The sequence below is a fragment of the Macrotis lagotis genome, chromosome 2 (genome assembly GCF_037893015.1).
Source record: "Macrotis lagotis isolate mMagLag1 chromosome 2, bilby.v1.9.chrom.fasta, whole genome shotgun sequence".
Classification (NCBI taxonomy): domain Eukaryota; kingdom Metazoa; phylum Chordata; class Mammalia; order Peramelemorphia; family Peramelidae; genus Macrotis; species Macrotis lagotis.
In genome coordinates this window covers 229,348,806-229,374,948 of record NC_133659.1, presented here as the reverse complement: position 1 = coordinate 229,374,948, position 26,143 = coordinate 229,348,806, and the positions used below count along the sequence as shown (strand labels likewise).

The 26,143-nt window shown below is 36.5% G+C and overlaps 1 protein-coding gene across 2 annotated transcripts in view; it reads left to right on the top strand.

Annotated features, from left to right (window-relative positions):
* SEPTIN9 (septin 9) overlaps positions 1-26,143 on the top strand; it is a 406,717-nt gene that overhangs the window by 13,804 nt on the left and 366,770 nt on the right. The window contains exons 1-2 of one of the 2 annotated variants that reach the window (XM_074225075.1): positions 22,304-22,325; positions 22,458-22,511. In XM_074225075.1, the coding sequence (XP_074081176.1) occupies positions 22,319-22,325; positions 22,458-22,511 (61 nt within the window). In that variant the 5' untranslated portion in view covers positions 22,304-22,318. Of the gene's footprint in view, positions 1-22,303; positions 22,326-22,457; positions 22,512-26,143 lie in introns of those variants that run through there. The other variant, XM_074225079.1, reaches the window with a different exon arrangement.

Below are 26,143 nucleotides of genomic sequence, written 5' to 3'. Positions count from 1 at the left end.
TTGCAAGGCAATGGGGTTAAGCAGCTTGCCCAAGGCCACACAGCTAAGTAATTATTAAGTCTGAGGCCGGATTTGAACTCAGGTACTCCTGACTCCAGGTCTGGTGCTCTATCTACTGCACCACCTAGCCGCCCCTCAGTCTTGCTTTAAAACAATATTGCTATTACTTATACAATGTTTTCTTGGTTCTGTTTATTTCACTCTATTATTTTATGCACGGTTTTTCCATATTTTTCTTAGAACATTGAATTAATCATTTTCTTATAGAGTAGTAGAATTATATCACAATCATACACCACAACTTGTTCAACCATTGCCAACTGATGAGCATTCCTGCAGTTTCCAGTTTTTTGCCACCACGAAGAAAGCTGCTATAAACATCTTTCTTTTTCTTATCATATTAATATAGGCATGTCTAGGAGTACGTTTAATATTATTGAGTAAAAGAGATATCTTTATTTTATTCCTGTATTTATTGGGAAAGCTTCTAGTGTTTCCCTATTGCTTAGAATGCTAGCTTTTGGCTTTAGCTACACTAGTTATCATATTTTTCAAAATCTTCCTATGCTATGTCTTGTGGGATTTTTAGAATAACTGTTGTATGTTTTCATTTATTGAGATAATCATATGGCATTGGCCTCTTTTGTATTCAAGAGGATTAATTATGGTACTTTTCTTCCTAAAGTTAATCGTATTTGCATCCTCAGTATAAATCTTATTTGTTTTTAGCAATTGGGTGGCATTGGACTTCCATGCTCTAGATTTTATCTAAGATGTTCCTGAGAATGCCAATCTTTAGTTTTTTTCATGCATATGACTGGTGGATTCTTTTTTATTTTCATATTGCCCTCTGTATAATTTTCTTTTGTGATTTCTTGAAATATGATATCCAAGCTTTTTGTTGTTGTTTTGTGTATTTGTTTTTTTGTTCATGGTTTTCAGGCAGTTTGATGGCTCTTAAATTATATTTCCTTCATTTGTTTTCTAAATGAGTCTTCAATATGAGGCACCTTGCATTTTATTCTTTTAGTTTGGGAATGATTTTATTTTGTTTTGAATTTTACAATTTCCCCCCATCTTGCTCCCCTCCCCCCACCCCCACAGAAGGCAGTCTGTTAGTCTTTACCTTGTTTCCATGGTATATATTGATCTAAGTTGGATGTGATGAGAGAGAAATCATATCCTTAAGGAAGAAAAATAAAGTATGAGATAGCAAAATTACATAACAAGGTAACGATTTTTTTTTTAAATTAAAGGTAATAGTCTTTGGCCTTTGTTCAAACTCCACAATTCTCTGTCTGGATACAGATGGTATCCTCCATCAGAGATACCTCAATATTGTGCCTGATTGTTGCACTAATGGAATGAGCAAGTCCATTAAGGTTGACCATCACCCCATGTTGCTGTTAGGATGTGCAATGTTCTTCTGGTTCTGCTTAGCATTAGTTTATGCAAATCCAGCTTTCCTGAATTCCCATCCCTTCTGGTTTCCAATAGAACAATAGTGTTCCATCACATACATATACCAGTTTGTTAAGCCATTCCCCAACTAAAGGACATTCACTTAATTTCCAATTCTTTGCCATCACAAACAGGGCTGCTATGAATATTTTTGTACAAGTGATATTTTTACCCTTTTTCATAATCTCTTCAGGGTAGTGGTATTGCTGGATCAAAGGGTATGCACATTATTGTCTTGCATTTTATTCTTTCCCCCAATTAGCTTTGTTTTAACATTTTCTATTATCTCATGGAGACAGTAAGTTCTGTTTGATCCATCCTAATTTCAGGAAATCTGTTACTGTTTGTTTTGTATCTGATTCTGAGAGGAACTTTAGTGTCCTGCTATTATTGTGTTACTGCAGTAAATGTAGTTTTGTAATGAGTTAGTTTTCCTTTATTTGTTTTCTTATTTTACTGCTTGGAACATATATTTTAACTTTATATTAATTTATTTTCTATGGTTCCTTCAAAGGTGATATAATTTTCTTGCTTATCTCTTTGTAAATTGTGAATTTTAATTGTGGGTTTTGTCTAATAGTACATAATTCTAAAGGCAGCCTGTGACTCAGTAAATAAAGCATTGGGTCAGTAGTCAGGAAGACCCAAGTTCAAATTCAATTTTTAATAGGACTCTGTCATTGGGCTAGGAACTTCCCTAGTTGTCCTTTCTTTAAAGATGCATCAACCCATCTCTTTTGCTGCTTTTCCCATTCTCCTTCTTGCAGCTCTTCTTCCTACTAAGAGATTGAAAGTCCTTATCCCTTCATTTTTCACCCATGGATTCAATAAGGATACGACAATCATTTCTCCATATTCTCTGCCTCCTCCAATTTAGGTTATCTCCCATTCTGGAATTCTGTCTTGTGAAATACAGTGACTAGAGAGCTGTGTTCATTCCAAAGTTTTTAAGTTCTGCTCCTAGGAATTATTCTTGCTCCTTTCCTGTATATAATACCACCTGTTTCTGCGGGTCTTAACAATGGTGGTATTAATATTTGGTAAGTGATTCCTTTGGGATCATATGCAATCTTCTGTCTCCCAGCTATTTTTCCTGCCATCCAAACCTGACCTCTGAAAATCATTCCAAAGAGGAACTAAGACACTTAGTTTATCACATGCCCTGAGTACATGCAGCTTCTTCTCCTCAAATCTTTTCTGCTTTAACCTTTCACATCTTGCTTGGAGAACTATAATGCTCCTTGAGGGAAAAGGCTATCTCACTAATATGCACAGTGTTTTACATAATAATAAGCACTTAATAAATAATTTTCAATTATTTATAAATTTTTGAAAGTTTGGGAATTAATGGAGGTAGAAAGAAATTGTGTAATCCACCATCTTGTAGATCCTGAAACAATCCTCTAAATGGTCTTCTAGCTCACTCCCCAGCTCAATAAACTCCTGTGGTTCCCTGTTAACTCTAGTCTCAAAACTCTTCATAACATATATCTCAGTCATGTTTCCAATTTTATTATGTTACAGTATTCAGCATTCTATCATCCAGCTGAATCGGTCTTTTTTGCTATGCCTCATCTATGGCAATAGAGGTTGTTTTTTTGTGATCTTGAGCATATGTCCAGACAATATACTTATTCCTTATTTTCACCTCCTAGAACCTCTAGTTTCCTTGAGAGTCATTCTTTATATCCCCATGTCAGCTAGGTGGTGCAAAAAATAAGAATTCAGGACCTGGAGAATCATATTTGAAGGAATTGAGTTCAAATTTGACCTTAGATACCTACTAGTTAGGTGACTCTGGGCAAGTCACTTAGCCCTGTTTGCTAAAGTTTTCTCATGACTAAAATGAGCAAGAGAAGGAAATGGCAAACCACTCCAGTATCTTTGCCAATAACACTCCAAATTTGGTTATGAAGAGTCTTACATAACTGAACAACCATAGTCTATATTATTTTTCAGGTTTTTTTAAAAAATAGTTTATTGTAGGGTTAATGAGGAAACAGAATAATTAAAATGTTAATTTTAAAAAATTGAAGAACTGTAATGAGTACTATTTAAAATACATTGAGTTTGGGGCAGCTAGGTGGCGTAGTGGATAAAGCACCGGCCCTGGAGTCAGGAGTACCTGGGTTCAAATCCGGTCTCAAACATTTAATAGTTACCTAGCTGTGTGGCCTTGAGCAAGCTATTTAACCCCGTTTGCCTTGTAAAAACCTAAAAAAAAAAACCCAAACAATAAAAGACATTGAGTTTAAGGACTGAATGGTCATTGACTTGACAGTCGAAGATGTGAGTTGAGGAAAAAAGAGAATTAGAGAAGGGGGTTAAGGCTGGATCAATAGATATGAAAGTCATCTGAATAGAGATGAAAATTGAATAAGTGAATATTTGAATTGTTGAATAGTTAAATAGTTGAATAATTAACAGCTTAATGAGATCATCAAGGAGAAATAGTATATATAAAGAAGAGTACCCCAAGACAGAGCCTTGGATGATCTTCAAGGCAGGTCCTATGAAGAACCAGCAAAAGAGATTAGAAGGATCATTCAGACAGGTAAGAGAACTAAGAGAAAATAATGGCATAAAAAAAATAAAGAGGAGACTGTTATCTAGGAAAGCTGTCAAAGTTTGAAGAGAAGTCAAGGAAGATGGGATTACTGGTAATTTTGGAGAGAATAATTTCAGTTGAATGATGAGGTGGGAAGCCAGACTGAAGAGTTAGGTACTGAGAGGAGAGGGAATGGAGGCACCTATGGTAGATGACTTTCTCAAGTTGTTTAACCATGAAAAGGTGGAGAAACATATAATGAGACCTATCATGGATGATAAGATCAAGTGAGGTTTTAGTTTTAAAAGAATGTGTTTTTAAAGAATGGGAGAAACTTGAGTATGTTTCTAGGCAGGAGGGAAGCAGGGAGAAATTGAGGATTAGTGAGAGAGTGGGAATGATTGAGAGGCAAGGTGCTGGAGAAGACAGTATAGAATTAAAAATATATGGGCAATGGATAGAGCACCAGCCCTGGAGTCAGGAGGATCTGACTTCAAATGTAGCCTCAGACACTTAATGATTACTTAGCTGTGTGACCCTGGGCAAGTAACTTAACTCCATTACCTTGTTAAAAAAAAGATATATGTGCAGGGGTTTATTTTAACAAAAAATCACGTGAAACTGTGATGAAGGAAGAGATAGAGGGAGAAGACATCTGAATGATGTATATGAGTAGGGGAAGTTCTGGGGAAGTGGTTTTAATTTTTTCAGTAAAGTATGAGTCAAGGCTCTCAGATAAGAGCATGACTACCATAGGAGATCTGAAAAACTTTGGTGCTGCTGCTATAGTGAATGGATTACTAATTGATTAGATCTATTTTTTTTTTTTGGTTTGTTTTTGCAAGGCAATGGGTTAAGTGACCTGCTAGATAATCATTAAGTGACTGAAGTCAGATTTGAAGTCAGGTTCTCTTGACTCCAGGGCCACTGTACCACCTAGCTGCCCCTACTAATTGATTAAAGCAATTAAAAAAAAGATATTGCTTTACTGCAGTGAGGAACCAAGTGAGATTATTTATCATAAATTTCTAGTGAACCCTACAGCATGATTTTTTAATGGTTCTCCAGCTCTATTCAGCAGCATATAAAAAGGAATGAAGGCAGCAGATGGTGCAAGTAATCTAAGACTAGAGCCAAATGCATAAGGGGATGAGGGATTTGAGTTTGGATAATACTGTGCAATTCAAGTGATTCATCAAGGGGTCAGGATAGGGATGAGAAAAGAATGTAGCTAAGTGTAGATATGATGGGTTTGGAAAGAAGGATCATGGAGAGGATAAAGTATAGGGTTAGTAATTTTGTTTAAGAGGAATTAGGACTATGGAAAAGAATAGGAAGGAAAAACATAAGTTTTTTAAAAAGTGAACACAGTATGCATTCAGATTCTGTGGTTTTATTTTTCCTCTGGATGTAGATGATTTTTTGAACATGATCAGATAAAGGAATTTTGGAAATCATGAACATGGAAGTGGGATAGTTATGGGTGATGCAAGATCAAGGGTATGACTATCTCAGAATAGATCATTGAAAATGGGGACCTGGACAGCCTCTCGAATCATGGTTGATTAAGGCATTGAGATCAGATCTCAGGTAATTTGTTTTTATAGTGTTGCATGTGTATAAATTGCTCCTGGTTCTGTTCATTTACTTTGCATCAGTTCATACAAGTATTTCCAGTTTTCTGAAAAACTAATGATAATATTCTACTACAGTCATTCATCATAATTTGTTCAGTCAGTTCTCAACTGATAAATACTTCCTTATTTTTCTAGTACTTTGCTACTACAAAAAAGTGCTGCTAGAAATATTTCTGTACATAAAGTCATTTTCCTCTTTCTTTAATTGCTTTGAAATATAGACCTAATAGCAGTATCTATAGATCATAGGGTTTTGCAAGGTTTGATTCCAAATTAGTTTTCGGAATAGCAGAATCAATCCACAGTTCTTTTAACCATTCATTAATGTGTCTGTTTTCCCAATGCCTCTCCAATATTTTTCATTTCCTTTTTTTGTCATGTTTGGCAATGTGATAGGTGTGAGGTGGAACCTTGAAGTTACTTTAATTTCCTTTTCTCTAATTATTCTTTAATTATTGGTGATTTAGAGTATTTTTCCAAATGGCTATTGATGACTTAGATTGGAAAACTTCCTGTTTATAAACTTTAACAATTTTATCAAATAGAGAATATTTCTTATTCTTATAAATTTGAGTTACTTTCTTATATATGTTGTGGGTTTTTTAGTTTTTTTTTTGTATTTGTTTTTTTTTTTTGCAAGGCAATGGGGTTAAGTGGCTCGCCCAAGGCCACACAGCTAGGTGTCTGAGGCTGGATTTGAACTCAGGTACTCCTGACTCCAAGGCCAGTGCTCTATCCACTGTGCCACCTAGCTGCCTCATTTGCCACCTAGCTGCTCCACTTTCTTATATGTTCAAAAGATATATTATATTTCCACATAATAAATAGAAATGTTTAATCTCTTTCCTTAATAAATTAGTTCTGGACCTCAATTCTTGTTTAGTATAAAGCAGGGAAATCTTTTCCTACAAACTTTCTCTCCTCTTTCAGTATCAATCCTTGATCCTAAACAGACATCAGTATTACTGATTATATAATCTATTAATAATAATAATAATAGATAGACTAGTCATAGTGGCATATACCTGTAATTCCTGCCACTGGGGAAAGTTGAGGATGGTGGATGGATGGAGTTTAGGAGTTCTAAGCTGCAATAGGGCCAAAGGGTGTCTGCATTCTTAAGTTAATTACCAATATAATGAACCTTCATGCAGTGGGGGCTCACCAGACTGTCTAAGGAGAGGAAAACCAGCCCATATTGGAAACAGTAGTTCAAACCTTCTTTTCTGATCAACAGTGGGATCAGCTGTGAATATCAGTAGTACTTTCAGCCTGAGGAAAATAGGGTGATGACATCCTCCTCCTCATCATCATCATCAACATCATCATCACCACCACCACCACGCTATCAATAATAATAGATTACAATGGCAGATTTTGAAATATTTTACCATTTTATCAGCTGTGAGAAAAGTCAGTCTACATCAACTTTAACTATATACATTCTTATTCCTCTACAGACACAAGAAGTTTAATTTAAGAAGTCAAGATATCTTATCTACAGAATGAGTTAACTTTTTTCTCTCAGTCTCTCTTCAAGTTTTTTCCTTGATGTTAACTTAGTCTATCAGAAGTTATTTTAACCCTTTCATTAAGTGTTTTCTCTATCTCTGAACAATAAATTATCTCCAGATAACAAATTTGTCTTTCCCAAAATTCTATTCTTTCTTAGTTATAGTAACAATATTCATATGGGAAATGTGGAAGTGCTGTTTTTTTTAAATTTTATGTGGGAGTGTTGTTTTAGTTAAATTTAATTTAATTTTTTCCTGGTTACATGTAAAAACAAGTTTTATCATTCACTTTAAAACTTTGAGCTGTGAATTCTCTCTCTTCTTCCCATCCCTTTCCTCCTCATTGAGAAAGCAAGTTATTTGATATAGGTTAAAAATGTATGTAATCACATAAATTATTTCCCTAATAGTCATGGTGTAAAATTAAATATGGATCCCTTCAATGTGGGAGTATCTTGAGTTTGGTGTTACATATATGGAGTATATACACATACACACACACACACACACACACACCACACACACACACACACACACACACACACACACACACACAGTATCTCCCCCCCCAACAAAATGTAAGTTCCTTGAGATTTCCAGGACCATCTTCAATTTTTGCTTTGTATCCTCATCACTTATCACAGTTCCTAGCTAGAATATAGTAGGTGTAAAATCAATTCTGGCTGACTGATTGATTGATCTTCCTTTTAGGCTTAGTTTAATGCTACCTCTTTTGTGAAAACTTTCTTGATCTTATTTCTACTGGAACCTTTTCTTATATAACTTTGTATTAACTTTCTTATATAACTTTTCATTAACTTATATAATTTTTCATTAACTGTTGCATTCCCCCAGCAGCATGAAAATTTGAGGGAAGGATTTTTGTATTTGTAGCCAGAGTCTAGTTTATCCCTTTATCAACTAGATACAAAAAGAAATGTTTCTTGTATTGAAGGCAAGTCTGGTGTATTGGGAAAGCTTTGATTTGGAGACAGAAAATCTAAGTTCCAATTGAGGTTCTGACACTTTCTTTGTGGAATATGAAAATAATTTTCAGGTTGTTGTGGAAAAAAAGTGTTCTTCAAGTCTTAAAATGCTATAGAAAAGTACATTCTCTATTATTGTTACATTATTAATTAATCAGAGATTCAGTCAACAATTAAAATTATGATCTTCTTGACAAGATTGAAAAATTTGGCCTGTGTTCTTAAAACCTTGGATGGTAAACTATTGAAATCTTTTTTTTTTTGAAAGGAATTTTTTACAGCAATACAGCCAGTGTCAAAAGCAGAAGCTGAGGAAATGTCTTATCTTTAAGGCAAAATTACCTTCTATCCTCTTACCTAGTTTTTGGAGATAAGCCTGGAATTTCTCTATCTACTTCCACCTGAAATCCTTTTCTTTGATCCAGTTTGGATTGCAGCTTTTAAAAGCAGACCTTGATACCTAGGAATTGACAGTGATGGCCTAGGGAGGGAGCCAGAGGTAGGTATGATAAAGGAGACAGTGGCTTATCCAAAGGGCACGTGGTTCTCCCTCTGCCTGCTTTTTTTTTTTTTGCCTGAATGAGGAGAACCTTGTAATTAACTTTTAAAAAATTATTAAAATATATGTGAGAGTCCTGTTCTTCAGCCTTGTCATGGCATGAAGGTGATCCTGGCTTCTGATGCTGAATATGCTAGGTTCTGTGATGTTTGCCCTTTATTCTCAAAGATCATGACATCAGAGGTGATGCTCTAACAAGCACATGAATTGGATTTGAGTGAGGGGGATCACTCAAGTTGACATTTAAGTCACCAGCCTCACTTTCTCCTCCAGAACCATCTGGGTCCAGTGACCAAATATGGATCAAAACTGGAGGTGGCCCTGGATGCAAGGCAATCAGGGTTAAGTGAGTTGCCCAAGGTCACAACTAGTATCAGGTGCCTGTAACTGGATTTTGAATTCCTATCCTCCTGACTCCAAGGCCAGTATTCAATCCACTGTACCACCTAGCTGCCCTGCCTTGCCTTGGTAGGTTCTACCAATCTAAAGATTGACCAGCAGATAGAAATAGTTTTGGTCATATTCATGAAGATATGTGCTAAGTCATTTGTATCAATGGAGGAAGCACCAAACATTCCTATGCTCCAAATTTTTATTTTCATTATAAAAACAGAAGAGATGTAGTTATTTCACCATCCCATGAATTATTCTGTTCCTGCTCTGAAGGACTTGTGAGGTTCTAGTTTTGAAATAATTAACCAAGATCAGTAGGGAGATACAGTTTTTTCCATAAAGGAATTTTGATTCAATTCAGTGTACAATTTTAATAAATCTTTATATAATGTATTTAATATATTTGATTAAGTTCTGAAGATATAAACATGAGAAATGATAGCAGTTCTAGTTTGTCAAGAGCAAAAAAGTTAGAATGTGTTAAGTCCTTAGGAAAATTCCGAATATCTTAAAAGAGATCCAAGAATATAAGGATCACATCTACTTGGGGGAAAACAGAAATCAAGGGGAGGGGGGCTTCCTGAAGGTAGTGGAATGTCAGTTAAATCCTGTTGATGGAGTGGTCTTAATAAATTCCTGGGTTATTCTTTTGTTGAGGTTGTTTGCTTATATATCATTCTTCATGGTCCCATATGGGGGTTTTCTTGGTAGAGATACTGGAATGGATTGCCATTTTACAGATGAGGAAATAGAAGAAAACAGGATTAAATTAACTAGTCCAGGGTCACATAGCATGTAAGTGTCTGAGGCTGGATTTGAACTCAGGAGGGTGAGTTCAATGCTCTGTCTATTCATTGTGCCCCCTACCCCAGCTGCCCTGAGCTACTCTACCCAGATATTTTATAGTATTCTATTCCAGACCTTGAAACCTTCAGCCTGGTAGTAGAGATGATGTGTTACTAGATCAGACTTTGATCTTTCAGTCAAAAACCATGCACTTGAGTTACCAACTCAAATTTTACTAGCTCTGTGACTTTACACTTGAACTTCTGTTTCTTCATTTGTAAAATGTTTGTAACTAATACTTACATTCCTTATTACACAGGGTAATAATAAATGACTTGTGAATCTTAATGACCTGTATAAATATGTGCTAAGTAGATTTTTTTTTGAATGTAGCTCTTTTTACCTTGGACATTAACCACATCTCCCCTTTTTTTCTTTACACCCTTCAACTATGTTATTTCCTCCATAATAAAATAACACATATACATTTTTATGTTTTTTGATGAGGCAAGCCAGGACCTGTGATTTTTATCAGAATGGGGAATTCATAGCATGGAAGCTCCTATGGATTCAGAGTGGCATCTTCTCTGGAATTTAGTTTTAAGAATTACCTAGTACATTAAGACATTAAGTGACTTCCTTATGAGCACAAGATTTGTGTGTCATATGACTAAGTGTGGTTCCAGTCTTTTAGCCACTATGCCATGCTACTTCACAATTATAATTAATATTATAATATTGCTGTTGTTTAGTTGTTTTTCAGTTGTGGCTGACTCTTTGTGATCCCATTTAGGGTTTTCTTGGCAAAGATACTAGAGTGATTTGCCTTTGCCTTCGCCTTCTCTATCTCATTCTATAGATGAGAAAACTTAGGCTAACAGTTAAGAAACTTGCTTACAGTCACACACAGTTCAAGTGTCTGAGACTCTATTTGAACTCCTGAAGATGAATCTTTCTGATTCCAAGCTACTGTATCTAACTGCCTGGTATTATTATATATACTTAGGTTTTTGGAGCACTTTCCTCATAACTACCTTGTAGGTAGTTAAATAATTTTATGCCCATTTAAAATTATTAAAAAATCATTTTTTTAAGGTTTTTGCAGGGCAAATGGGGTTAAATGGCTCCCAAGGCCACACAGCTAATTATTAAGTGTCTGAGGTTAGATTTGAACTCAGATACTCCCAATTCCAGGGCTGGTGCTCTGTCCACTGTGCCACCTAGCCACCCCGTAAAATTATTTTTAATTTAATCTAAATTAATGTTATTTTGACATATATTAACAAGCTTAAGTATTCAGATATATGAACAAATATAAAAGAAGGTACAAAATGCAAATGAAAGAAAATAGTAATGAAAAAGGATTATTCTAGTAACTGCAGAAATCTATTATTTACCACTTGTTATATAAGACAAAAATTGTATATATTAACTTTAAAAGATACTGATGAATTTTATTAGTGTTCAGTTGTTTTTATCTTCATAGACATTGTCATCCCCATTTTATAGATGAAGAAATTGGAATCTACTGAGGTAAAACTGGTTCATAGTCCTGGGATAAGAAATTTAGAGACAGAAGAGAATTTAGAGGTCATCTGGCCCAATTCTTTTTTTTTTCATCTCACTGTGGTGTAGGAGGGGGTGTAGCTAAAAGACTAAAGAGGGTTGATTCCTATTCACTGGCTCCCAGCCTTGAGTATTTCTCTGACCCTTCCTTGATTTCTCCCTTTAGGAGTGGCTTTGTAGCCACTCCCTTAACTCTTTCCCTCTGGAGGATTTGTTTTTCCTTTCCATGAAAATTGCTCCAGCAAAGATATATGGCTCAGTTTAAAGAAATCTATTTCACTATCTGGCATTCTCATACCATCTATTGCCTTTCTCAGTTGCATTTGAGTCTTGAAAGTAGATCAGTAATGCAAAGGTTAACCACATTCATCTTAATTAAGCCAGCTTTAAAAAACAAAAGGGAAAAAGAAAGCAAACAAACTCTTAAGGGATTTGGAAAACAAACACACCTCTGCTTGGAAAGAAAAAAAACACAAAAAAAATGGAAGGGGGGGTGGTAAAGCTTCACCAGTTCTATTCTCAGTAGTTTTTGTGCAATTTCAGCAAATCCAGTGTCTGCTCTGTATTTTGGTGCTTGATCCAATCACAGCTTCTGTAAAGTGCTGGGGGGGAGGGGGGTCCTCATGATTATTTCTTTTTTTTTTCCCTCATAATTCCCCAAGGTATGCCACAGCCTGTATCTACCTAAGAGACCTGCACTCTAGACCTTCTCCCAGTGACTTCAAGCGAATCTTTGGCCTAATTGTCCTGTGGTCAGTTGTCTAGGTCCCATACTGTTGAGGCCCTACCTTAGGGCCCTGAGTTTCATCTTCTGTACGTTCAGGGATTGTGCCCACAGAGAAATGCTTGTGTCTCTGGAACTGGTCTCAGTGTTTCAACCAAGGATATCTTACCAAAGAGGTATGTTGTTTTGGGTTTTTTTTTTGGTATTATATATATATATATATATATTTAATATAAAAAGAGATAGAAACTGAAGGCTGCCTATGAGTATGAATTGGAAACCCATTTTCTCTCCAAAGCAGCCAGTTGTTCCCATTCTCCCTGGCTACACATTTATTAATATTTATCTAAGCTCATTGATTACACAGGCATGCATGGAGGCCTGACTACAAAAGTAGACACCCAAAATGGAGTTTTGGAGAGAGGTTCTTATACAATTTTCACTATTAGAAAGTGGGATCTGAAAAAAAAACCTGCTCCTAGAGTCCATCAAGGGAGCAGCCTTCAATTCAGGATGGAACTGGATATGAGACACACCTCCTGGGAAGTATGTCCAGGTGGATATGCCAGGAGAAATTGATACAGGACACAGGAAATGACTTATGTTGGTTTTAAAGGTCACACCCTTAGGGACAGGAAAGATTATTGTCCATAACACCACCCTATGCTCTATGAGTTCTGTCTTGAACTCACTGTAGAAATGCATTTAAGTAAGGCCTCCAGGAAGACAAGGTTGCTTTTTCCTTCCGTCCTCTTCTTTGCAGGATGGTCACTTTCTCCAGGTTAGAACCACTTTCTCCCAGCCTGGGCTGCTGGAGGAACCATGTTGCTGTACTTTTTTGAGTCTAAGCCAGCTAGCTCTGAGGGCTGTTTTTCCATTCTCCCTTACCCTCAGGCACTTCACCTAGACCTTTGTTATTCTACCTGTCCTCAAGTTAAGCAATTTACTGTAGGCCTCTCCAGGAAAAAAAAAAAAGTTTTGATCTGTGAACTTTACAGGCTAGTGAAATAAAAATCCCTCCAGGACTAGTCTTGAGTTTTTCTTCAAGAGCTCTCAATTTTTGTTGGTGACACTAATTTCTCCCACAACAGAATGACCTCATACACCCTCTGTGAATTTTTCCCCTCTAGGATGTCAGTGACATTCATATTTATTATTAGAACTCAACATGCTTGATAGTATAATCTGAGATTTGGTACTTCTTGTCAAGTACTCAAGTCTGAAATTTGGTACTGCAAGTCAAGTTCATTTCTCCTTTTTTTAAAAAAAAATTTCCCTTGAGACTATGTTCTTCTAGATGATTTTGTTGTTGTTACTTTATTTTTTTAGGTTTTTGCAAGACAAATGGGATTAAGTGGCTTGCCCAAGGCCATACAGCTAGGTAATTATTGTGTCTGAGATCGAATTTGAACCCAGGTCCTCCTAACTCCAGGGCCGTAGCTTTATCCATTACACCAACTAGCTTCCCCTGTTGTTACTTTAGAAGTGACTTGTTTCAAATGATAAATTTCTGTCTGCATCACAACTGAGGGTGTGTGGAATGAGAAGTAGCTTGCAGTCTTTTGTGTCTATTGCTTCTTTCCTCATGGAAATGCTAATTTTTCTCTATTTCAGTTTGAATCACATCTATAAAATGTGATACAAAATGAGTTTTATATATCTAACTATAATTAGCTAAAGAGATTATTGGAGAAAAATGAAATTGGTTGCCCTTGGTATAAAGAAAAGTGCTGGAGGAATACAAAGATAGCCCTGAGCCTGTTTTACTAGGGAAACAATGACAGCAAAACATCCAACTAAAGCTCTGTTGCTAGCAAATAAACTTGTTCTCACTTACCAAGTCAGACCAACAGATCTAAGTCTTGCAAGGTTATAGGTTGTAGAGAATAATTAATAACTGCATGTGCTCCACCTCTCATTCCTACCCCTGTTCCCTATGGCTATCAGTTGAAGTCTAAGAGAGAAGCAGGCTCTTGGAGGGCAAATTAGGATCAGCCTCTTCACTTCAGAACAGATAGAATAACAAGGGCCACTCCTCTCTGGGCAGCTGAAAGGAGAAAAGAGGCTGTAAGTGGGAGGTCAATGTTTCCGGTTTATGTTGCTTTCTTCTTGATAAGGAGGGGCCAGTAAGGACTTGTGGATGTGCAAATCAGAGCCAAAACCTTGCACTGGGAAGCAACCCACAGCTACTGTGATAATAGTCAGAGGAGTCATGCACATGATCTATTTTCCCTGGCCCTCTTTGCTGCTGAGAGCTGGCCTCGATGGATGGAATTTCTCCTGACTATAATACCAACTTTAATCACCTTCCCACAGACACCATGGATACTTTTTTCCCTGGCAGAAAAGCAATAGAATTGAGGAGAAACAATTTGTCATCAGGAGAGAGTTAACATTCATAGTGAGAGACACTTTGTGAGGCACTCAAGAGAAGAGACTAAAAGCACTTTCCTGAGAGTGAATGAGCCTGCCTTCTTCAAGAAAGACTGAAGAAATAATTTTGAGAAACGTGAACATAATACTTATCCTGGAGAGATTAATAAAGAAAAGATTAGTGAAGAAAAATCTTAAGAAACTTTATTTTACCATCCTGATAGGTTGTTCCTAGTGGCTTGCAAGGAGTCTGAACTTGAAGCTGATGGCTAGGAGTGACCCCGGCTATGAGCTTTCACAGAGATTGTTCAAATACATAAATATGTCTTTGTATTGTTTGTTTCACTGTTAATAAATTGTAGAATAAAATTATAATGATAAACAAACTGAGATTTCCTATCAAGAGATGAGCAAATATTCATAATTTTTTTCTCTCATAATCTGGGATGATTGGATAATGAAGGGATAATTGATTAATTAATTAGAGAGATTGTTCATTTCTGTCATTTTATTGTACATTTTCTATACATTTCTGTACATATATGTCACTTCCTCAGTTCCAGAACATACCTTTTAATTACTTTAGAATAAAGGATTATAATTAATAAAAAAATAATAAGTCAGTAGTAGTTAGAGGAGAGTGACCATTCTGCAACTAGGCTGAATATGAAGTCCTTTTCCCTAAACCCAATAACATGGAGGAAATATTACTGACTACTATAGCACAATTTCTCTCTCATGTTAGGGGTGGTGTGGAATAATAGCTCTTGTTGTGATGACTTCAGTTATGGAATGAGCCCTCTTACAAAGTCTTTTGGCACAAAGAACACCAAATGATTCAGATTTGTAGCTGAAGTATATTGTCATATATTCCTGTCTTTGCAGTCAGCCTCTAGTGGAACTGTGGAGTGATTTTAATGAATGAATTTATATGACTGACTTTCAGAGATCCCTCCCACCCTAGGATGAATCCCATTCCTATGCAGGATGGTGTAAGCAACCTTTCCACAATATCCTGCTCTTCTCTATCTATCCAAATTCTACCTGAATTCAGTCCCATGTTCTCTGTGAAGTCTTCTCAGCCCACTTATGTCCAAATCAATTCCTTCCTTCTATGAACTCTTCCTGGTCTATATACCTTATTCAGAATTTAACACATATCACCTTATGATGTTTCTTAAGTTAAGTGCCTAAGTTTTGCCTGTCCACCCAGATTGTAAACCTCTGAAATCAGGAATCCATTTTATATCATGTAATTTTCTTTCCACCATCTCCAGCACTGGATACAACACTATTTATTTGCTATTTTGTTGAATTTGGCATCTCCTGCAATTAGGTGATGCAATGGATAGAGCAATGGGCTTGTAATCAGGAATATTCTTCCTGAGTTCAAATCTGACCTCAGACACTTACTAGCTGTATTGTGGTGACCCTGGGCAAGTCACTTAACTCAGTTTCCTCAACTGTGAAATGAACTGGAGAAAGAAATGGCAAACTACTCTAGTATCTTTGCCAAGATACCCCCAAAATAAAGTCATGGAGAATCAGACACAACTAAGTAATTGCCTCCCCTGTCTTTTGCACAAGATAGCTCTCAAGACTGGGATATAATGATAATGATAATAATAATGATAATAATGATAATAATAATACCAATGTATTACTAATAGGAGGAGTATAATTAATACTAGGAGTTACAATAGCTATTCTCGCACTACCCACTGCCTAGGATTGCTAGCTTCTTTTATGATTCAGGTCATGTATAATAACCCTTTGGGGAAACCCTTATTTGACAGATATTGATATTTTCTCCTTCCTCAAATTATCAGGTATTTTAAATTTATCTTTTTATATGTAATATAAACTCTGGAAGCAGTTAGTGCTTTTCCTTTAGTAGGATCTTAAAAAATACTTGGATTGAACTAGGCTGTATACACACACACACACATACAAACTCCACACATACACATATAGTATGTTATATATTCAATAGTAGAGAATCCACTTTATTTTGGTTGAATGAGTGAACCACTAGTGGTTTACTGACTGAAATGGGCTAAAACAAAGATTAGGTGTGAGAAGAAATGAATGAGAAAGTGATATGACTTCAGTTCAGTAATATATAGATAGTAATATATAGGAATATGAGTTCAGAAGACTATCATGTTTGGTTTTTGCCACCAGCATTTACCCATCCCAGAAAAACAGGGGACTACCCTGTAGTGGTACCCAAAATTGAATTCTTTACTGCCTTGTTCAGTATCACATTTTGGTATTTAAAAGCCATGGTGTTTAACAGGAATATTTTCTTCACAGAGTAGAAAGAGACCTTAGAGAGGAACATCTAATCCAAACCCTTCATTACAGAGATGGGGAATCTGAGGCCCAGATTATCTTCTAAGAGGGGTGAAGGAGCATGTCCAAAATTAAACATAAAGTGTTAGAGGTCATGGCAATGCCTTGAGTTCAGGTTCTCTCATTCCATGCCTAGGGTTTTTCCCCTTTTAATTCTACTCCTTTCTTTGGCATTTTGCTCCTCTGGCTCTATATTCAGAACCTGGTAGGGTTGGGCTTTGTCTTGTTTATGTGTTTCTTTGTAGACTGGATGGATAACACTTGTACCATAAGTACAGTTTGTGATTGAGTCAAATGACCTAGCTCCAGATAGCCCAGCATTAAGTTGGTTCAGCCTCTCCTAAATTTGTACTTCTTTTAGGTAGGTAGAATTATTCTGTTCTTGTTAGGCTTAGCTCTGTAGGAAATCTTTCATTCCTCATGTTTAGACTTGCCTGCCATAAGCCAACCAAAAGTCCCAGCCAAGAGTTGCCTGTGTACGTGTGTGCCCGCGTGCATGAGTACATGATGCCATGTACCATATAGTTTTTATTTCTCCTGTTCAATTTCTCTTTCCTGTCCTAAGAGTAGGGAAACAACAACTTAGTCCCTACCCTCATAGTCCAGGTTGGCACTGTACCAGACTGACAATAGTGGATAAGAGCACAAGACCTGAAGTCAGTAATACCTGTTTTCAAATCCTGCTTTAGACACTGATGGATTGGGAGACCCTAGGTAAGTTACTTGGCCTACCTCAGACCCAGAATAACTGAAATCATTCTTTCCCCCAAACCCTTCCTTCTTAATTTTTATATTGCTTTTGAGGGCCACCTTCAAAATTCCAGTCAATCTAGGCATCATCTTCCCCTCTCTCACTCTGATTCCAGGCTGTTGTCAAGATTTCATTTCTACCTTCTGAACATCTCTCCCATAATCTTCTCTCATTTGAAACCTTGTGTCTGGTCTAAGCGCTCATTATCTCCTACTTGCATGTTATGTTATGACACCTTATGTCATAATTCTCTCCTAGAATGCAGGACAAACAACAACAACCTGTACTACAGCTATAGCCTCACCTGATCTCCCTGCCTATGGTCTCTTGAGTACAGTCCAGTCCAGTCCATACTTTACTCTTGTTATATTCATCTTTTTAAATTGAGAGTCTGGCCAAGTCTCATACACACACACACACACACACACACACACACACACACACACACACACACACACAAACACACACATCCTTTCAGTAGTTCTTTAATTCTTCTAGAATCAAATATAAAATCCTCTATTTGGTCTTCAAAGCCCTTCAAAACCTGATCTCCTCCTACTTTCTAATCTTCTTGCACCTTGCTGCCCAGACATACTCTACCATTCATTGATGCTATCTTCTCTGTTCCTCACAGAAAGATACTTCTCTTGAATCTGAGCATTTTCCCCCACTGTCCTCTATTCACTTTATCCTCATCTCAAATTTCTGCCCTCTCTGGTTTCCTTTAAGTTCCAATTTAAATCCAAACTTTTATGAGAAGGATTGCCCTTAATACTAGTGCTTTTCCTTTTTGATTATCTTCAGTTTATCTTGTTTATATCTAGTTTGGACATACTTGGTTTTTTTGTTTTTTTTGTTTTTTTAGGTTTTTGCAAGGCAAACGAGGTTAAGTGGCTTGCCCAAGGCCCCACAGCTAGGTAATTATTAAGTGTCTGAGACCGGATTTGAACCCAGGTACTCCTGACTCCAAGGTGGGTGTTTTATCCACTACGCCACCTAGCCGCCCCTGGACATACTTGTTTGCACATTGTCTCCCATTAGATTGGGAGATCCCTAATGGTGGTTTTTTTTCTCCTTCTTTGAATCTCCAGGGATATAATGCACATACTTAGTACAGTGTCTAACATTTAATTGGCTCTCAGTAAATGTTTGTTGACTGACATTAACCATTAATCAAGATAATATATGAAAAGTGCTTTGCAAACCTTGAAGTGGTGTATATAAATGCCAACTATTGTTGTTATGTCAATTCCCAACATGAGTGGATTAGAGTTATGGACTGAGTTTAGCTCCAGTGGGTCCCATAATAATTTATATCTGAAAGTGGAATGAAATGAGATACTTGAAATTCATTGAACGTTTGACAAAAAAGAAAGTTTATTTAGACAAAGCAGGAGAAAGACATTCAGAGAAAGGAAAGAATGTGTATCCAGATTAAAGCACTAATTCAGTTGAATATAGCTTTCCCATGTCATCCTTGCTTCTGTTCTTTTGTCACTAGCCGGAGATCAGGGCTCTGTTTTTTTGTGTCCTTGCTGTCCTGAGCCTTCATTTGCCTGGCTCCCCCCAAGTAAAATCTTGAGGACAGTTTCAATAACTTTTAAGGAAAAATTAATCTAATTTGCTTTGGGAGAGGGTATGTGTGCTTAGAATATTGTTCCTATCATTGGTGGAAAGGTAACTCCTCACAGTGTCTTGATCTCCACAAGCCAGATGCCCAGTTATTGAAGAAGTAAAGCAGTCTTCTTGGGTTAATCAGCTTAAATTAGGTATTTTAGATCTAGTGAGTGAAAACCAGCTACTTTAATGCACATATCTACAGGATAGCCCTAGAACATGCTTCATCTTCACATACCATCCAGGTTATCTTACCATCTGCCTGCTGTTTCACACAAATCCCTTTCCTTTCTTTTTTGCTTCTCTTTTGTTCAAGGCACAGCCACTAAATCTAACATATTAGTACTCCAGGAAAGAATGTGTCAGTTGATTGGTCTTATGCATCATTATCCTGTGACTCTTCTTACCAAAACTATCTTCCCTGACCACCATTCCCATATACAAGTTGTCCCCAAAAGTCTTAGGACAATTTCAAGTGTAGTCTTCTGTTAAAAAGGAGGCTATTTGAACTAAGATTGTCTCTTTTTATATTTATGTATAGTAAGCACTTAATAAAATAGCTTTTTCATTGATTCATTCATTCTTGAAGCTGAAACATAGGTGGGCTTATTGTTCCTCCCTATTTTATTATGAACTCCTTGAGAAAATATCTTGATTCTCTAATTGTATTGCTAATGTTCAGCTCAGTGTTTTTACCATGCTGTACATGTTTATTACATACTATTTCATTTATTCATTCCATTCAGATTCAGGATATGAGGATTAAGGTCCAGTGACTAGAGGACCAAGATACAAAGCTTATAGTTTGTTAAATAATTGAGTTATGAATTTTCCAAGTTCTAGAAGGAAAGTTTTCTTCATAAAATGAGCCAATCACTTGATAGATGTAATTACTGCAATAAGGTAAATGAAGAGATCATTTAAAGGCAGTGAAATTCTGAGTATCAGAAAAATTAGTGATGATCCAGGAGAAAAATAATGACATATCAGAGAGATGAACTATTGGACAGAAGCTATTGTATGCATGATTTGTCAAGGTTTCTGTAAAAAGTTTTTTGTTTTGCTTTGGTTTAAGGGGTTTTGGGGTCACAAAATACTGACAATTTTTGCTTCAAGGAAATTTGTATTATACAAATTTGCTGTTGTGAAGAATTCTTATAAGAAATGCATTAAAAATATATCATATATGTTATCTTTATTGTACAGTATTGTGGTCTCTGTTTTTGCCTCTCAGTTTAGCACTTGACTTCCAACCCTTCCATCAAACCCCTCCTTTCCCCCAAAAAACAAAACAAAAACCTTTCTAGTGAAAGCAGAACAGATGGAAGACACCACCACAGCACTCATGCTTCTCAGTGGAGACCTTTGCACCCATCTGCCCTGGTATCTGACCAGTCTGTCTTCTGTCTGTTCTCCTGGTACCATGCTTCCTGTGCAGATATGCCTCCTCTTTTTCTCAGTTCTCTTCCTTCTTTTCCCACATGTCCTTGAACCAAGTACTATTCCCTTCCCTCCACTGGGCAGCTCATTTCCTGCCTCCCTCATTCCTTTCCTCTCCTTTACAGGTCTTCAGACAAACTGTTTAATCTCCTCTTAGATAAAGTAAGAACTGTTGAATGGGAAATGACTTATATAAAGACAAAAAGAATCAAGTAGTAAAAGGTATTTTTTTTTGTTTAGTTTTTACAAGGCAGTGGGGTTAAGTGACTTGCTCAAGATCACACAGCCAGGCAATTATTATATGTCTAAGACCAGATCTGAACTCAGGTCCTCCTGATTCCAGGGTCAGTATTCTATCCACTGTGCCACTTAGCTGCCCCTGTAAAAGGTATTTAAAAAAAACAGAAGTTGCTCTAGGTTTATTTACTACAGCAATCCTCTAGAGCATTTAAAATTTGATATACTCAAATGGGAAAGACAATTTTGCACAATAGATAGTTTTGGACTTGGAGTCAGGAAGACCTAGATTGGAAACCTTCATACACTTAATTTACCAGCTCTGTAACTGTGGACAAGTCATTGAATACTCCAAGCCTGTAATCTTTGTATGACTTTTTGTTGTGACTAATACGATAATATTGGCAATACACTAATACAAGTGACAACCATTATGAATTACTTTGGGGATGTAATTCTGCTACTGACACATCTCAAACCCCACCCTACCCCAACCTCCTTGGTAAATAGTCTTCTTGAATTGTAGCCAAAAAACATACTGCTATGTGACATAGATCATCATCACAAAGCCCTGGTGCTTGGATTTTAAACCTTTTCTTTTTAATAGAACCTGCCAGAGTTTGTACTCTACTGGTAAAACCTTTAAGACTAGGGCTACCCCCACATCATGAGAACACATCAATGACAGATTTAAGTAGAAGCAAATTATCCATTTTTCCAGAAATTTGATCTGTGTCCAGCTTTTTCAGAAATACATGAGTATTCAGATAACTGTGACCTTATAAGTCTGGAGATTCCTTGGATAATCATTGATTTCCCTTTGCCACTTCTCCAAACCCCATGAGGGCATCCAGACAGCAGAAAGCTTCTTCAGCAGAGGTATGTTTTCTATCTTGGTTTCTCTTCAACTCATCCCTGAACAATGCTACCCACTGCAATAATCAACTAAAGTCCTTCTGATGAAATGGAAGATCACCAGCTCTTATTTGCCTTGCCACTATGTACCAAGTTACTCTGGGTCTTACCTTTTTCCTCTCTTTTTGTCCTCCAAAAGACACTGCCATCTCATCTAATGGTGCACCTTAAGGAATCCTGGACCTTGACATTTGTCCCACCAATCTGTCCTTAGACCTTCTGACTGAACTCTGTTGTCTCCTAGGGTTGAACTCCTTGAGAGGGAAGAAAAAAACAACTTTTGCTTTTTATTATTTGTATCCCCACTGTTTGAATTATAGTAAGAACTTAACAAAGGTTTTTTCATTAATTCATTCATGTCTTTCTTTCCATCATAGGCTTGGGAAATCTCAGATCTCTGATTTCACACTTAGTGGAATCAAATCACTGAGGTGAATCAAATCACCTGGTGTCTTGATGTTCAGTGAGTATCCTTTGGGTTACCGTAGTCTGGATTTATGGCCACCACTAGGGCAGAAGCATACTCTGAGTATCCATTATCTACTGTAAGGGAATGTATAGATTAACCTCTTATATTTTCTTTTTTTGTCTCTAGGGGTCATGCGGACCTCTACAAATCGTAGAAGGCTTGGTGAAACATCTGGCTCAGGTAGGATATCATTGCAATACTTTTATTCACAATTAATTTACAAATTAATGTTATTTAATCTCAATGGAACTTTCACTAGAGCAGGGCAATGCTTTTATTCCTCTTTAATTTTCTCAAGCCTCCCACATTACTTTCTTTTTTTTTTAGGTTTTTTTTTTTTGCAAGGCAAATGGGGTTAAGTGGCTTGCCCAAGGCCACACAGCTAGGTAATTATTAAGTGTCTGAGACCAGATTTGAACCCAGGTACTTCTGACTCCAGGGCCAGTGCTTTATCCACTGTGACACCTAGCTACCCCACCCCACATTACTTTCTTATCCTATCTTCTTTCTTATTGTTGTTAAAAAAAATTTACCATGATATTCTTGTTCTGTTATATTTCTCACAATTCAAGATATATTCTCTATTCTCTTTTTTAAAAACCCTCTTTAAAAAGCCAACCCTTTTGTTTGTGTCTTTAATTCTATTTCTTCCCATGATGTCCAGCAGATTGACTCCTTGGCCTCTCTACCTATGTCTTTCTAATTCTCACTCTTTTCCTATTTACTACTTCTTTCCCATTCCAGCAAACATGCCAAAGTCTTCCATATACATTAAAAAAAAAAACTTCACTAGACTCTAGCATCCCATCAAACTATCATTCCTTCCTAACTCCTAGAAATTCCTAGAAAGGAGTGTCTATACATTTATTGCCTCCATTTCTTCTTCTTTTGTTCACTTCTCATTCCTTTGCATGAACTGTCAATTTAACCCATTCTTTCCAAAGTTACAAATGGTCTATCTGCTAAATCTGAAAAACTTAAAAAAAATCCCTCTTCCTTTCTTGACCTTTGCAGGATTTGATTGCAACCTTCTTTCCTGGGATATTCTTCCCATTCTGGGAGTTGGTGATACTGATTGCTTTTGATTTTCTTCCTTCTTTTCTATCCTCTGTCTCTTGGTCTCATTTGCTCATCATCATCTATATTACTTTCTACCTCTACCCCTTTACTTACCATCACTATGCAGATATTTCATGTATCTATATATGTAGCCTCAGTATCTCTCAAGTTCTATTATCTTTTTTGAATATTTTGTAAATTTTGAACTGGTCCATCCTTTAGAAACCTCAAATTCACCATGTCCAAAATGTAATTTAGTAACTTTTTTCTTGAAATCCACTCTTCTTTGAAACTTGCCTACTATTGTCAGGGGTACCACCATACTTCCATTCACCTAAGTTCATAACCTTGATGCTATACTTGACTCTTCATTCTTCCTTAAACCAAATACCCAAATTGGTTGCCAAATGTTGCCATTTCGACCAGCACAACATCTCTCAAATTCAACCCCTTTTGTCTACTCACAAAGCTACCACTTTAGTTCAATATCTTATCACCTCTCATCTAGAGCATTGCCACAGCCTCCTACCTGATCTCTCTGCCTCAGTTCTCTCACATCAATCCATCTTTCACATAGCTGCCAACTGATTTTCCTAAAGCCAAATCTAACCATATCATTTTCCTACTCTAATATATTTTAACAGCACATATTATCTCTAGAATAAAATATATAAATTTCTGTGTGCTTCATTAACTCTTCACGATCTGACCCCTTCCTACCTATAGTCTTCTTACATATTTTTTAGACATGAGCCTATTTATCATATTGCAAAAAAAGAACATTTTAACTACCACCTACACGCTTTTGTACTACTTGTCCCTCATGCCTAGAATGCCTCTGCCTTTTAGAATTCCTCTTTTCCCTCAAATATTAACACCTCAGCTGTTTATTCCTTTTTTCTTCCTATTGTTTTTGTTTTAATATCATCTCTTCTATCTTCTCAATTATTTCTCCCTTCTTGTTGTGTCTTCAAACTCTTCCTATCAATTGGTTTCTTCCCTCCTTTTTTTTTCCTCAAGCTGACTCCTTCCACCTATCCCGAAAAACAAAAGAAAACAAAAGAAAACCAACTTTCAGTAGAACCACCTGTCCCTTTAAGCTGCCAACTTATATTTACTTCTTTTTCAGCTAAACTCCTTGGGAAAAACTGTGTACACTTCTCTTGTTCATTCCTTGACCCTTTGCAATCTTGCTTCTGTTATTTATTTAAATGAAAATATTCCTTCTAAAGTTTCTAATGATCCCTTAATTGCCATATTTGATGGTCTTTTCTCAGTTTTCAGCTTTCTCAACCTCTCTGCTATATTTGATGCTGCTGACCATCTGCTTATCCTAAGTAATTCTTTCCTCTATGGATTTTCTTTACTCTTGCCTGGTTTGCTTCCTACTTATCTGACAATTCTTTATAGGTTCCTTTTCTGGTTTATCATATATGCAATCCCCTTAATTGTGGGTATCCCCCGGGGTCCCTTCTCTTCTTTTTCTTCTCCGGGATAAACTATAATCGTTAAGCAGATAGGCAGATGACTTATATCTATTTATCATATCTAGTCTCAGCCTTACCCTGAATTTCTAGCCTGTATCACCAGTTGCTTAGTGGATGCTTCCAACTCATGCACAAAACATTACAAAATCCTAAATTTCACTATTTCAGTAGAGAGCATCACTATGTTTCCAGTCTCCCATGGTTCATTTCCCTTGATTTCTTACTCTTATTCCACATCACCAATCCTTTGTCAAATCTTGCAGTTTTTATCAACTCAATCCTTTCTTAATCCCCCCAATTTAGTTTAAACCTTAATCATACAACAGTTGTCCCTTCCATAGCATAACTTTCTCCATTGTGGTTTTGATATATCATAGATCTGCATAAGAAATTAAATGGGAAGTTTTAGTGGAGCTTTGCCAAAGTTGCAGATGATACAGACAAGTTTAGAATCTCAGAAACACAGAAATGTAAAAAATGTATGCATAATATTGAATAAAATCAACAAACTTTATTTTTTAATACTATAATAATTCAGATTTTTTCTCCAGTATGAAGGAAGAGACTACAAAATTTTATGCTGATTTTCCAGATTGTGAGTGTGCAGTCACCCTCATCCATGAGATATGCCAAAGGAATTTTCCTTTATCTCAGATCTGATCATGTGACTACTATACTCAGTCAATGGCTTCCTATTACCTATTGGATAAATTTAAACTCCTTTATTTAGCTCTTAAATCCCTATTTGACTTCAACCTACTTTTCCAACTTCGATATACTTGATTCCCCTTCCTATATTCTGTGATTCAGCCAAAATTAGACATTTCTCTGGTCCTTATTGTATTAAATTGTTTTATTTTGGTCACCCTGACCACCTCCTCTTCTAGTCAATATAGTTAAGCAAGTTTATTAGTATCCAGTTTAAAAGGTAATAGCAGCAAATAAGATTTCAAAAAAGTCCTAAAGATCAAAGGAACATAATTTTATACATTATATCATATAGTAATTAATATCCACATTCTGGTAATATGTACTGAAACAGGGAAAACCATCTAGGTGTTGTTTGTCAAGGTTCTGGTCCTATAATCCATAAATGCCAGGAAAAAATCCAGACCTCCACAGTTTCAGACCAGTAGAACATTAAAAAAAAGTGCTATTCACTTTGAGTTGAAGACTGGGTTTTGCTGATAAATTTGAGATGATTTGGATGTTAATGAACTAACCCTGGGGTAAACTGATGGGAGTTGATCTGTATCCCTCCCCAAA